At 44.9% G+C, this 15,164-nt stretch overlaps 1 protein-coding gene across 1 annotated transcript in view; it reads left to right on the plus strand.

The window, feature by feature from the left end:
* Positions 1-1,098: 1,098 nt before the first annotated feature.
* kcnd3 (potassium voltage-gated channel, Shal-related subfamily, member 3) overlaps positions 1,099-15,164 on the plus strand; it is an 81,379-nt gene continuing 67,313 nt past the window's right edge. The window contains exon 1 of the mRNA XM_071921058.1: positions 1,099-2,201. Within this exon, the coding sequence (XP_071777159.1) occupies positions 1,099-2,201 (1,103 nt within the window). The remainder of the gene's footprint in view (positions 2,202-15,164) is intronic.

Raw genomic sequence — 15,164 nt, forward strand, 5'->3', positions numbered from 1 at the left:
TTTTGCATTGGTGAGTTAAAATTGAAGACTGCAGTTTAGAAAAGGCTGTCGGCAACATGAAAGCAGTTAAAAAAGACTGTATTTAATTGACAATTAGCCTGTAAATTCTGCTGCTTTCGTTTATTCGGCTATTAGGGTTAGTCATTTTTATATCTGAATAGGGAAGGTACAATTAGGCTGCGTTTTTCTGTTAAAATACGAAAGACCACATATATAAGACTGTCCCTTTTATTTTAACTGATGAATCTTGATAGGATAGGCTATGGCGTTTCTTGGTATCTATAAAGATATATCTGCTTTTGTCTGTGTCCATCCGAGTTGCAACTCAACAGGTTCTGAATCGCTTGATTGTATCGCAGCTCTCTCAAAGTATAGCCTTGTTGGTTTACCGCTTTCCAGAAAAGACTTTACATAAAAACGACATATACATATTATAAGGTATTTGGCTTGGCTTTATTATAACTGTGATATAGTCAATTGGAGTGCTCAGAAGGCTGCAATGAAACTGTAACTCAGTAGAGGGGTTCTGATAAATATTGCCTTAAAGTAGTTATGGGGAAGATGATGCTCATAGGAAATTGCAATATGTCCCTGCAATCACATTACTTACTTACTATATCAAATAGCAATATATTGTAGCCTAAGCAGTGCACCATAAAGGTTTCTCAACCTAAGTGTGCTTTTGATATTATTCCCATTAATTATACTTTTTATGTTGTCTCCAGCTAGACTGCCTTGTTAGTCTATGAGTTATATCTTTGCTTTATTGTCTCCATTGTTACATCCATTCCCTCTTCTCTCTGGCTCACCTTTCCCGCTGGATCTGGTTTCTCTCACTTCACTGTTCTCTCTCTCTACATCTTTAACATTCATATCCTCATATCTCTACTCTTTCAAATCCTCTTCCTTTTTTTCCTGTCTTCCCTTTGTTTGCTCTCACTCTCTTCCCCTGTCACCATCAAACCCTCGCTCCTGCTCTTCCTATCCTTACAAACCTCCCTCCCTCCCTCTCTGCCTCTAGATGGTGAATGAGCTGAAGTCAAGCTGGTTGTGAAGGTGCTGGACTTGTTCCCCCCTACGCCCCAAGCCGGACTCAGCATGGCGGCGGGAGTAGCGGCATGGCTTCCCTTTGCCCGGGCAGCTGCGATCGGCTGGATGCCCGTGGCCAACTTGCCCATGCCCGTGGCACCCACAGAGAAGAACAAGCGGCAAGATGAGCTGATCATCCTTAATGTCAGCGGGCGGCGCTTCCAGACCTGGAAGAACACTCTGGACCGCTATCCAGACACCCTGCTGGGCAGCTCCGAGAAGGAGTTCTTCTACAACGAGGAGACCAAAGAGTACTTCTTCGACCGGGACCCCGACGTGTTCCGCAGCGTGCTCAACTTCTACCGCACAGGCAAGCTCCACTACCCGCGCTACGAGTGCATCTCCTCCTACGATGAGGAGCTGGCTTTCTTTGGCATCATCCCTGAGATCATCGGGGACTGCTGCTACGAAGAGTACAAGGACAGGAAGAGGGAGAACGCAGAGCGTCTGATGGATGACCAGGAGGACAACAAGGACAGCAAGCTGCCCAACATGACCTTCAGGGAGACCATGTGGCGGGCTTTCGAGAACCCCCACACTTCCACCATGGCCCTCGTCTTCTACTACGTCACCGGCTTCTTCATCGCCATCTCTGTCATCACCAACGTGGTGGAGACGGTGCCCTGCGGCACCGTGCCCAACCAGAAGGAGGTGCCGTGCGGCGAGCGCTACACCGTGGCCTTCTTCTGCATGGACACGGCCTGCGTCATGATCTTCACCGTGGAGTACCTGATGCGCCTGTTTGCCGCGCCCAGCCGCTACCGCTTCATGAGGTCCGTCATGAGCATCATCGATGTGGTGGCCATCTTGCCCTACTACATCGGCCTGGTGATGACTGACAACGAGGACGTGAGTGGCGCGTTTGTGACGCTCCGTGTTTTCCGCGTGTTCCGTATCTTTAAGTTCTCCCGTCACTCGCAGGGCCTGCGCATCCTGGGCTACACGCTCAAGAGCTGCGCCTCGGAGCTGGGCTTCCTGCTCTTCTCCCTCACCATGGCCATAATCATCTTTGCTACCGTCATGTTCTACGCAGAGAAGGGTTCCTCCTCCAGCAAATTCACCAGCATCCCAGCCTCCTTCTGGTACACCATCGTTACTATGACGACGCTCGGGTAAGAGCAAAGCAGACACCTCTTTTGTGTGCTTGTGAGTGCTGTGTGTGCATGTGCATGCGTGAGTGTATGCCTGTGTGTGTGTGTGCATATGTGTGTGGCAGTTGTGTATTTTGTGTGTGACTGTTGTGTATGTATGTGTATGCTTCATTATGTGGTCCGTGATTTGACTTAAAACATATGTCTGATTCCGCGGCCCAGGAAATGTCCAATTGCAAAGGAAGTCGGTGCCAAAGCATACTTTACAAACTTTACTCATAGTGACAGAAGACTACAGAGAAAAGGCATTTTTCAGTAGACTCTGTTCTCTGTGTTTTTACAACCCACAGTATTCTTCTGGGGGTAGAGCAGCCATCAAGATGTTGTGTTCTCTCTCAGTAATGGCTGTGCCATTGCCTGCCCTTTATACATCACCTATGGGAGGAAAGCGAGAGAGAGAGAGACACAGAGAGAGAGAAAAAGACAGAGACAGAGAGAGAGGCAGAGACAGAGAGACAACAAGCAGAAGGACATTATAAAGTAGAGAATGGAGGAAAGGTGAAAGCATCTTAGTGAAACAGAAAAAAAAAGAGAAAGAGAGAGACAAAGATTACACACTTAATTCCTTCTCCCTGAGGTTAGAAGAAATACTACTTGAGAATGAACTGAGACAGTGACTCGACGTCTTGAGAGTCCCCTCGTTCATTCACTCCGTGCTTTACACTTGTTGTTGGCCTTGAAAATTAAGTGCTTCACGCTATAAAGGCTCTGACGGGGAATATCAAAATACTCTCCAGTTTAAGAGGCAAAGGAGTGGTTCAATTATTTGCATTTGGGCACCAGGCATAGATAATTATTGTTATTAAAACACAATCTTTAAAGGCATGCATATTTCCATTTTACACCGGATGCCTAATTAACCTGCCGCCCAGGGCTGCTATAATTGTTTCCTTTCACAAACCTATAAATTGCTTTTGATTGAGTTTTACAAGATGAAGAACGTGTTGATGCATTCATTTGTGAGCTCCTGTTTTTCTTCATTTTTATGTCACCATATACAGTATTTCCTCCTGTCGTTTTCAGTTATGTTAGCGAGAGGAACCACACATACATGATTTATTCTTATAGTGGGTGAATGCATACTACGTGCATGCACACACATACGTGCACACGTGCATACACACACACACACACACACACACACACACAAACACAAACGCACACAGGTCTGTGATGTGGAACTATTAGACCTAATGGTAATGTGTTTTATGAGGGGCTGCTGTTGTGGATGTGTGACTCAGACTGAGAGGCTGACAAATTGCAGCATCCCGCTAAATGTCAGAGTCATGGAGGCCATAAATGGCTCTGAGCTCATTGCTGTGACACGCTTGGCACCCTGTCATCATGCCCTGCCATTCACAACCTGCCCAGAAGATCTGGTGTGGAGCAGCTGTTTGATTCTGGATGGGTTGTTCGGTCTCTTGAGAGATGAATAGCCACTGAATGGTGGAAAATATCATGGCATTCTTTGTCCTATTGTCTGTTAATTCTGTGCACACGCTCTGTAGCTAGCACTGCTGTCCGTGCTAGCATATACTCTCTCACGCTGTACCCATCTCTCCCCCAGCGGAGGGAGACCTGAGTCGCTAAACCGGTCTCCTGTTGCTTTTAAGATTGTCGTAGAGGAGAGTGAGTGTGTGTGTGTGTGTGTGTGTGTGTTAAGAAGAGGGTGGGGGGGTGGAGGGTGTGTGTTGGGGGGGGGGTGTTGAGCTTGGCCTCATCAATAAAGCAAGGGGCCAGAAGTGGGTGTCAGAGTGACTAATGATGTGGCCCACTACATCTGCTGACTAATGTAAACCTGCCTGACATTCTGCTCTCTGCTCTCTGTTTACGTCATAAACACACACACACACACACATGCACGCACATGCACGCTCACATGCACCCACCCATCCACACACACACACACACACACTGACACACACATTGACAGTGCACTGTCAGGTGCACATTTGTGCACGTGTAAACACACAAACACAGAGACCGCTGTGTATTGTCTTCTGTGTGTCTGCTGTGAGTCCTTGTGTGTGGGTTTTCCTGGGGATATGCGTAGGTCTGTTTCACAGGGTCATCCAAACCATCCAATGAGTTGAGTTTGTAATTAGAAATTCAGAAGTACCAGCTCTGTTCAAACTTTTTCTCACTTTTTCTCTTTTTCTCTCTTTTCCATATTCCACCAAGTCATATTAGAATCTTTGCAAAAGTATCCTGGCTGTCTGCTGTGCAGCCATTTGTGCTCATCTGACTGAATAAGATGAAAACCAGTTCCCACAGATGATGTTTTTCCTTGACTTCTTGTCTTCCTGTCTACTTGCCTCGGGGCTCAGTTTTGTGCTGTTGAGAGTACGTTCGGCTTTGTTCTCCTCCCGGAGACACTCATATCATCTGCACTCTCATGTTTAATTTACTGCTAACTTGTGTGCTTTTCCCCTAGTGTTTGTGCTGCACTTAGAGAAATATTGTGTTCGTGTGTGTTTTGAGTTTTGATGTGCGTGTGTGTATATGTGTCTGATTGTGTGTTTGCATGCACAAATCCGTGTTTATTATCACTCTGACACACAGACTGCCTCCCAACAAGGGTGCCCTACCTGTGCCACATACATGCTGCTTTGCCTGCTGTGGCTTTTATGAGTGTATTGTTTATCTGACAATAATCCAGACTGAATCAGAATCCATAATCCCCCCCGCAACAATAGGCAATGAAACACCAGGTGAATAGCTGTTTGGAGTACAGCTCGCCTCTTGCCCTGGAAATGGAGGATGGTTCCATGACAACAACATGGCAGAAGAGGAGCGAAATAGAGGGTGGGGTGAGAGAGAGGAAAAGAGAGAGAATGAAGGATGGAGAAAAAAGAGAGACAAGTGGACATGGAGACAGTTGTGCGTCCATTTACTGCATCTGCCCCTTGATTCATACCAAAACCAGATCGGAGCAGGAGACACAGGGGACGTAGTTTGGCACAAAAAAGCTTAAAGCCTAAATCCTACAAATTAAGGGAGGCAGGCAGGCACACAGTGTATGGGAGGCTTTAGTTACAGCAGAGACATTTAGGGAATAGGACTTGTGAGGGATTTTACTCCTAGGTTGTTAACCAAATTGATTTTGACCTTTGAAAGAGAATCACTGTTAGGATTTGTCATATTTGGTTGAACCCATATAATAAACCGTTTTCTGTTTGGGTAGGAAGGGAGGGAGAGAGGGTGGAACAGTGGGAAGTGAAGAAATTGAGGTGAGAAGGATAAAGTGTGTGTGTGGGTTTGAGAGAGAGAGAGGTAGTGACCTCTAAACCTGACCTATGAGTTAGCGGTCCATCCAGACTTCAAGAAGTTCATCTGCATTGTGAAATAGGCACAGTAAAATAATGAAATAAAATAAGCCTTAATAGCCCTAGTGTGATCCCAGTTTGTAATTACTTTTAGCGGCAGTAAAGTTTGTAATGGTCTTTAACAAGATTCTTGGCTTCCATATGTAATAAGTATATTCATAATCTGTTTGGAGACTAGTTTTTTCATACTGGATAATGACGCTTAGTGTTGGGACCAAGAGCTTTGCTGGCTTACATTTTAATCATCTAAAGTCTAATGTATTATTACAGCTGAACTTTGTTGTGCCAAAACCTGGGAGAATGGAGGTTGTTGGGAGTAGGAAATGTTCAGCACACACTAAAATGTATTGAAATTACAAAGGAAAAGAAATTAAAAATATTCAAGAGCATGTATGTATACATATTATAAAATACTTATGTTTTTATTGCAGATGCATTTATTGGCTTCTAACAATAAGTCAGAATCAATACAGCAGACTATCTTTTTGGTCATCAAAAGACAAATTCTGGGGTGAGATACTTCACTCTATACTTGTGCAAATATCAACCATTGTCAAATATTACAGCACTTTAGAAAGTCATTTTCTCCTCTTCTACCCTTTTCTCTTTACCGAGAGTATCTAATTATGTAATAAAAGGAAGTGAAAGTTCTATTATTTTTAAAATGTAACTATGAATCCTCACTCCTTAACTGTGAATTTTCACACAACTCCCACAATCTTTTTCATGTATTCAGAAAAAAAACATACGTCATCGGCACAAATGCTCCACAGGACTGTACAGAATCTGCATTTGCTCTCCTCTTTATGCCTCTTTGGTAGTCAGTTGACAACACTGAGGTTCGATAAGCAGGGATCTTCTCTAAGTCTTTTTATTGACATATTTGGGTCACTGAGCTTGATTTTGTAAGAACTGGGAATCCATGTTTTACAGTCAGATCTCTGGCTTTTCTGACACATTGCAATCCAATTGGTTCTAGTGGTTTCTTAAAATGTGTTCTATTGCAAAATGCAGAACATCTCCAGCATTCTCTGTGCATCTTGTCATCTGTGCGGACTCATTAGGTTCTTCCAATTGATACAGTCTACAGTATTGATGAGAGCTGGAGCGTTGTGTTGTGTTGCGGTCATTAGCATAGCCAGGCCAGACTATGATTAATATCCTAATCAGAGACCAGCTTCTTCTGATCACTGCTCCTCCAAGATCAATACACTCCTCTGTGTCTCCCACACAGCCACACAAAGACCGCTCACATACACTCTGTTGTTGGCTAAGGTTTAGCGCACATGGACAGTGTGTGTGTGTGTGTGTGTGTGTGTGTGTGTGTATTTGCCTGCTTGTGTGATGTCCGTGTGCGCATGTGTGTGTGTCTTGTGAATATGCATGCGCTTCCACCCCCTTTTCACAACTCATTGTCACCTTGCTCAGATTTATAGTGCATTTATCTCGGAGCCAACAGGCTGTGAAAAGCGTTGATCAATGCAGATGAGTGGGTATTGATAGGGCAGTATAGAGCAATGTGGGGGCCTTTGTTACCGCTACTAATTAGAACGGGTGATGAGAGGTTGACGGAAAGATAGCAGCTAAATGTGATGTCGCTGATCCTTCATCTTGGATTTATGAGAGTGGTTAGAGAAGCCCTTTGGCCCCTAGTGATTTTGGTCCAGGTCTGTTCTTAACCTTCATAGTTAAAGATGAGAAGATCGGTGATGGGCTAACCTGCTCTTACATCAGTCAGTACAGTCAGGTTTCATATTAAGAGTATTTATAATGACTGGATGATTAATTATGCCCTCTGTTTTCAAACCTTGACATGTCAGACACTGCAGGGGTTAGGACTGCGAGTGATTTATGGCTCTGCATCATGTGCAACAGGTAAGAAATGTGGGATGAGAGACAGTACAACAACAATAACAACACTGCAACAACAATGATAGGCCTAATGGTTGAAGCTTTCAGCCAGGCCCAATGGTTTGTATGTATTGAAAGAATGTTGACATGTCATTATAGGATAAATTCAAGGTTATTTGTCCCAAATGGTTCTTGTAGCATGGCAACAACAATACAAGACACTAATACAACACAGACTACAAAAATAGAAAAATAGTGAAATGCTAAAGTAATAAAATACTGTGCAATGACCCCGTGGATGCATCCATGGTAAGTGTATATCAGCAACAAGTGATAATAATACTCAAAAAAATACAGTACTTAAGTGACTGGCAGTACTATAATCGATAGCAGCAAGAAAAACGTCATTAGCAACAACATCGTCATCAGCATCAACATCCTCTTCATGATCATCATCATCATCATCACCACCATTGTCACCATACCATCTCTTCATTCCTGAATTAAGTAGGGCAATAGCCAATGCTATGAATGAGCGCTAATACCTATATGTCTTAGCTTTGGGGAAATCCATTTACAGAATAAATCTTGGACATTACAGAAAATCCACCCTATTTTTATATTCCTATAGAGAAAGATATAGATGCTTGTGTGTAATATATTTGCCCTTTTTCTTACTGACTGTGGAAACAAACCAGAGTGGTCTGTAGTTGTCTGAGTGTATTTAAAAGCTGCAGTTACATCTACAGTCACCTCTGGCCTTAAGATGGTCTCCATACAGCGCTGACCTCCATGTGAACTCACTGATACCGAAATGATTCATTATCCCAAGTCCTCCTGGATGAATGGGGACGTCTCCAAGCCTTTCCACACACACACACACACACACACACCCACACACACACACACACACACAAGCACATGCTAACACACACACAAACGTATGTATCTGGAAAAAATTGAAGTTCCCCCGACTCTTGGTTTGACCTCCCTATTGTTAATCTCCCCTCACTTTCTCCCTCCTCGCCCTCAACCCCTCCTCCTCCTCCTCCTCCTCCTCCTCCTCCTCCTCCTCGCTGTGCCCTCCAGAGGACTGGGTGTCTGTGTAGAGACATAAGAGAGAGGATGTGCTCGGCGCTGCTGCCTCACAGCCAACCCACTGACCCTCGTGCCTCCCTCCACCGCTACCAGATAAAAAGCAACAGAAAGGAGGTCACAAAATAGAAAAGCCAGTCCATTTTCACCTCTCTTACCTTATTTTCTCTCTCTCTCTCTGTCTCTCTGCCATTTTTTCCCCTGCTTTCACTCTGTCCCTCACCGTCCCCGTCCCTCTCCTCCCCTCTCCTCCTTTCTCCACTTTCTTTTTCTCTGCCCTGCTGTAATGATGTGTCGCCCTGAGGCAGTGTGTGTGTGTGTGTGTGTGTGTGTGTGTGTGTGTGTGTGTGTGTGTGTGTGTGTGTGCATGTGGATGTGTTTAAGTGATGTTTACTATGTGTCTGGTTCTCTCCCACTGCTAAAGAGTATGTTCTGTTCTTTAACTCAGTGTACCTTGTTAAGGTATTTATGTGCTTCCGCATTTAGTTTCAGGTCCGTGGCGGCTGACTTGTGAATGACTATATTGGGGTTGTTATATGCATAGAGGAAAATCACTGGAGTCATTTTCTAGGTCCACAGTTTCCAGGTACACAGCAATAATCAGCAACATTTTCAGTTTTCTGCCTATACCGGTGAATGTAACTTACAACATGCTATTGCTGTCATCAGCAGTTGAAAATCAGTCTACGAACTTTAAAAGAAAACAGTCCGTAACCTTTATATGAATAGTAAATAAGACTTAAACAAGTCTAAAGGGAGGCATGTACTAGCTGGTAGAGCTGGTGCCTGCTGGTTGTGTTTTTGTGTTTCAGGTCGCACAAGTCAATACTGCACCCCAGTCTCTCTTCTGAAACCTGCCACTGAGTGAACTCTTTTCAGCTCACATAGATCCTTGCTCAGGCTCCTCTGTTTTGTTGTTGCTACTTATTTTACCCTCTTTTCATGCCGAGATCTGGCTGGTTGCCCATTTTTTGAAAAGAGTATCGAGCGCCAAGGCTTTCAAGCTTGTGTGAGATGCATTTACCTGGCCACCTGTCAGCCAAGGGGGGAGTGTGCTGTGGCCAATGTGACTGTGAAGGGTAATTGACAGGGAGGGTCTTTCACTAAGGTATTTCAAGCGTGTTCTTTGTTTTGCCGCCCCCTTTCATCATTGACGTGCCATGCATGCAAATGCTGTCCTGTCATAGGACACTGTGTCCTGACTAACTTCATCTAAACTAACTGGGCTAAAGTGATTGGAGTGACGCTCAAGGTACTGAAGCACAGGGACAGTACGTCAGATGTGTGAGGATTTCATTATAGCATCTCTCTCTCTCTCTCTCTCTCTCTCTCTCTCTCTCTCTCTCTCTCTCTCTCTCACACACACCCTCTCTCTCTCTCTCTCAGTCACAGCTGATTGCCGTCAGCCATGGTCCCTCCGTGCCCACTGTGCTTGTGCCCACTCCTCCAATTCAATTACCAGCAGGCTCTCAGAGAAGAGCCTGAAATTGAGGCAGTGATTATCAGTTTCCAGGGTGTTTAGCCGCATCCTGGACAGCTGATGGCTGCTGCCTGCTGAGTGGGTCCGGGGAGACACGGTGAAGCCCGTCCCACTGCATCAAGCCCTAGATCCCCCTCTCTTCGCCTACTGCACCAGGCAGGCTATGTCGAAGTGTGTGTGTGTGTGTGTGTCTGTGTTTTGTGTCTCTGTCTATGCATATGCTGCCTCCTCTTCGGTTAGATTTCACTGCACGGCTTATATCAGAGCCGATTTCAGAAGAAGATTACAGCATCGCTTAGTGGCATTGTGGCATTGTTCTAGTCGTTTTATTGGAGTGGCCCTTGATATAGTTGGCTTTGAGCAAACACTTACAACACAGCCTTGAATGTAAACAAGGATAGATTAGACAGTATTGTCTCCACTGGGCAGACACGCTCATTATTGAGTAGATAATGGGGGCTGAAGTGAATGTGAGTGATAGTTCTCCATATATGTAGGCCAAGTTATAGAAATAAATCGCCTCTCATTTCCCTGTAGAGAATGTGATAAACGCTGGCTGAATGACTCTGATTAATCTGCCCAGATTCGCAGCCAAGGCTTTTAAACAGGTAGACGTCATTGTTCCATTTATTTGTGCTCTCTCACTCTCTCATGCTGACACATACACATATGCATTTTCTCTTTTCTCTCTCTCTCTCTCTCTCTCTCTCTCTCCCTCTCTCTCTCTCTCCCGTTCTCTCTCTCTCTCTCTCTCTCTCTCTCTCTCTCTCTCTCTTGGCATACTATAATTCATAAACTGTGTTCTGTGCTGATTATCCAGGGTGACAAAAGCAATTGTTCTGCAACACTAAATCTGTGGGGATTAATGCTTGTCTCTGGAGCTGTTCCCCTGCCATGGTGTGTTTGTGTGTGTGTGTGTGTGTGTGTGTGTGTGTGTGTGTGTGCATTAGGTTGCCTACGTCCTACTGACTCCTCTCCTCTCCTCTCCTCTCCTCTCCTCTCCTCATTAAAAACATTTTCTCTGTGCCCTGACAGGCGGCTATGAGGATGATCTTACTAAAGCTTTCTTGCCACGATGTTTGATTTGCTGCAGTATATAAAAGCGCACTCCTAACTCCACAATTTAACATTGTTCCCAATGCTCATACTGTATTATAGTGCTGGGCTCCAGTGAAACACCTGGTGCAGCTCTTCTTTGAGGCAGGGAATATGAATTACAGACTTCTCTACTATTTGTTGCCATTCTCTCCGGTCCCTTCATGAATATAGGATGTGTCCTTCACAAAGCTAAGAGTGAACTTTTTCTCACACAGACTTCTTTGGGGGATTACCCATGCTGAGGGATTAATACTGCCATGTGCCAGCTGACAGCACCAACCACTGAGAAGAGCATAAAAGTCAAGTCACGGCTTAACATCACTAATAGATTTCAGTAAGCCTTTTTTCCCTTCAAAGGTTGACTAGTGGCAATATTAATTCAATTTCCTAACCCGTCACGTGAGTAACCCCTCTTCCACCTCTCTCACAAGGCCATGGTCCACTACCGCTCAGTAAGAGGTTTCACCAGCCTCATTTCAAAGGCGACAATCTGCGTTATGTTTTAATCTTATTAGTATTGAATTAACAAAACATCAATTACATGCCCAAAACAGAAGCTCATAAGTTCATCCAGTTTCCAGCTGGTATGCAATATTGATTTAGAGGCAGTCCTCAAGGCTGGGGATTCGTCGAAGGTATCGCTTTACTGCGGATAACAAATCATGTTGAATGTACTGTAGCGTTAGGAAAGCACTTGAGCTGCTTAGGGAAGATGGGCCATAACCTTGATACAGTATACATATACCCTTCAGTCTAACATATGAGGGACAACTGAACATGTGTGCCGCGTGGGAAGATCGATCTTGTATCTGCGCAGATCGGCACAAGCTGTATTCAGTGGATAGGACATAACCGCAGAGGAGATCTATACTGGAAATAGGATATTAACTGAGCATGAGGTGGGCAGATGGGGTGCGAGGAAGGGAGGAGCTGTCATTACATTTAGGCTCTCGGTAAAGTTCCATTTAGTTCAATTTACTAAAAGCTATCCAATTTAGGACAAAAATCACTATCTGAAATGTATCAGTTGCTGTTCCTAAAATACAGAGGATCCAATCTGTAGAAGTGTCATTTCGGCAACCAAGAACTTCACCTCCTTAATATCCTTTGAAAACATTGTAATTTGTTTTAATTTTGCGCCATCAATCATTTTGCCGTCAGTGTCACTTTTTTATAAATGGCGAGAGATTTTATTTTGAAATGAAACTCTTAAAATATCAGCTGCAATATGTAATCTAAAATGCTATCTCACTTTATTGATCAGCGCTCTTATCTCTCTCTGTCTCTCTGTTTCTCTTTATTACATATTGCATCTTCCTCTATCTTCTGTCTCTCCTTCTCTTCGTCTCAATCCCTCAGATAGTCATCTAACTTTCCTTTCTCTTTCTGTTTTCTCTCCACCTAAGTTGTAATGTTGTGGAGAGACTCGTATGTAAAATCCCTGTCTCTGCATATTCTGACTTAATTATATTGTTGTAAAACTGGTACATTTCCTTACCATCCTTGCACTACAATGCCTTACAGACCTACACAAGCATGCGTGTCCCACCCACACACACACACACACACACACACACATGCACACACACACACACACACACAGTGACTTTGAACATAACTATGTGCAGTGAGTATCTTGTATCACTGCAGTGCAGAGGCACATTTTCCATACAACATCCTCTCAAACCAGGCTATATTACAATTAATTTATCAGAGTTTCTGCTCTCTGCTCAATAGCCTTGGGCATGTGTAGACACACAGCAGGGGAATCTCATCTCCCCAGCATGTTTGTGAGGTGAAAGAGAAAATCCTCCGCCGTTCATTATTAATACTGAGAGAGTGAGGGATGAGGCGGAGAGGGATGAAGCACAAGGACATATAAATCCCATTGATTCGATCTTGGTCCCTTTAACATACACGCACAGAACAACATGGTGTGCGGCTTAATTGCATTTCACAGAGGGTTGTTACATTTCAGAGAGAATTCACGGTAATGAATAGATAAACACTCTCGGTGGAGCCTATACTTCTAGAAAGTTAATATAGAAATTTCCCTCCGCTGCTCCGGTAGAATGAGAATTAGCTGCATGTCTCTCTGAAGGGATTCACTGCTGATCGCACGCCGTCCCCCATGGCTCAGACACATTAGAATTTAAAACATGTTCGGCTTGTTTCTGCATCACTGAGGGATACTTATCAGAAATAGAAAAACACAGATGCTATTGCCCTTTCACCGCACAACATATTGACATTTTGAAAAAAAGAAAATTATTCTTTTATTTTGCAGTTGAATCACCGCACACTGTCTCCCGGTTCTCTCTACTACGGTGAACACTTTGCATTCTGAGTAAGCTGTCTGCATGGCTAAAACTCCTGTACCAGCCTTGGGGATTTATCTGTCCATGCTATCCAGGTTCCTATCCACTCCCATTACCAATGTGGCTAATCAGTGTTGGGCGGCAACTATAGCGGCAGCCTAATGGGTGGATGTAGATCAGGCTGCGGTGATGGATGCTGTAGGCTAGTGCTTCAGACCATGATGGATGTTCGCAGGCCAGGTGGACTAGGCTCGCAGCAGGTGGCTGGAAGTGGAACAACAGCTTCCCATAGTTCCCCCTGGCCAGACACGCTTTGGCCAGGCAGGGCTCTGGGCGCTCTCCCGTCCACGGCTCCGTGAGCTGTAGTCATCGGGATGGCAGTGGACTTGATGAGCTGCATGCATGCATGAGCCAGCAAGTCAGAAACAAAATTGTCAAGAGAGAAGAGACTGAGAGGAGGGTGAGTGATAGACAGAGAGAGAGAGAGAGAGAGAGAGAGAGAGAGAGGCGACAGAGATGGAGTCAGCTCTGCTGTCGGCCTGCTGTGTCTCGCTCCGTGTTTCTGTGGCTGTGCTCTAGCTGTACCATAGGGGAGCTGTGACTTTTAAACAGATGCAGATGAGGCCTGGGCTGCTATAATTAGCAGCTGTCGGATTGTGAATCGCACGTTCCCGCTTTCAATTAACCGTTACCTGTTTCTTTCCCACAGCATTATAAAACAGTTTGAGCTGAGCTTACTCCTCAAAGTCATGTCATGTAAAATGTTCTCTATCTCGTTCCTTCATACCCTTGGACAGTTGACCTCTCATGGCTGTTTATCCCGGCCTACCGCACCCACAGTGAGTTTGACCAAAGCGCCCTGTGCTACCGCTGAGACAGAGAAAGACTTGAAGAGAGGGGAGGTGAAGAGAAAGCTGAAGTGGAAGTGAAAGCAGGGAGGTTGAGGGTAGAATATACAATTGGTGTAGCTCAGGTTGTAGAGTGCAATCCACTGACCATCAAGTCAGGAGAGATAAAGAGGACGCCAGGGAGAGAAAAGATGGACAGGGAGTTAACTAATGTTACGAGGAAGAGACAGCAGTGAGGTCGAAGGTTTGAGTTTGTGCGTGTGCGTGTGCGTGTGCGTGTGCGTGTGCGTGTACGTGTGTGTGCGCGTGTGCGTGCACATGCGCGTGTGTGTTTTTCCTCCTCCCAGCAGAGCAGCTCTTAGTGGTGAACTTGGCCTGCGCGCCAGTCTCCAGCCATGAGGTCATTGATGTGTGTTCTAAACAGAAGGCATGCTGGGAAACAGTAACAGATTTGGGTCAGACCCCATGGACAAGCAGACTGATACCCAGAACCTGGCCAAATGCTTTTACAAATTCACAGATGGCTGCTATTGAGGGCTCTACTGCTCCAAGTGTGCGTATATGTGCATGATTATGAATGTATGTGTACCTGTGTCTGTGTACCTGTGTGTGTGTGTGTGTAAGTGTGTAAGTGTGTGTTTGCGTGCATGTATACGTGCATGCATGCATACATATGCATATGAGAGAGAGGGAGAGAGGCAGACTGATGCAGAGACAGAAAGGGACAAGAGAGAGTCCTGATTGGAGACAGATGCAATTATGATCAGACCAAAGTCCGAGAACGGCGCTATTCATCAGGCCATTTATGAGAGGATGATCAGATAAATGCTTTAGTGAGCGGGGGCTGGTCACAGCACAGGGTGATTGATGTGATAGCCATGCAATTCAATAAGTGCTTTTGGCTCCTG

Source organism: Centroberyx gerrardi, chromosome 14 (genome assembly GCF_048128805.1).
Source record: "Centroberyx gerrardi isolate f3 chromosome 14, fCenGer3.hap1.cur.20231027, whole genome shotgun sequence".
Taxonomy (NCBI): domain Eukaryota; kingdom Metazoa; phylum Chordata; class Actinopteri; order Beryciformes; family Berycidae; genus Centroberyx; species Centroberyx gerrardi.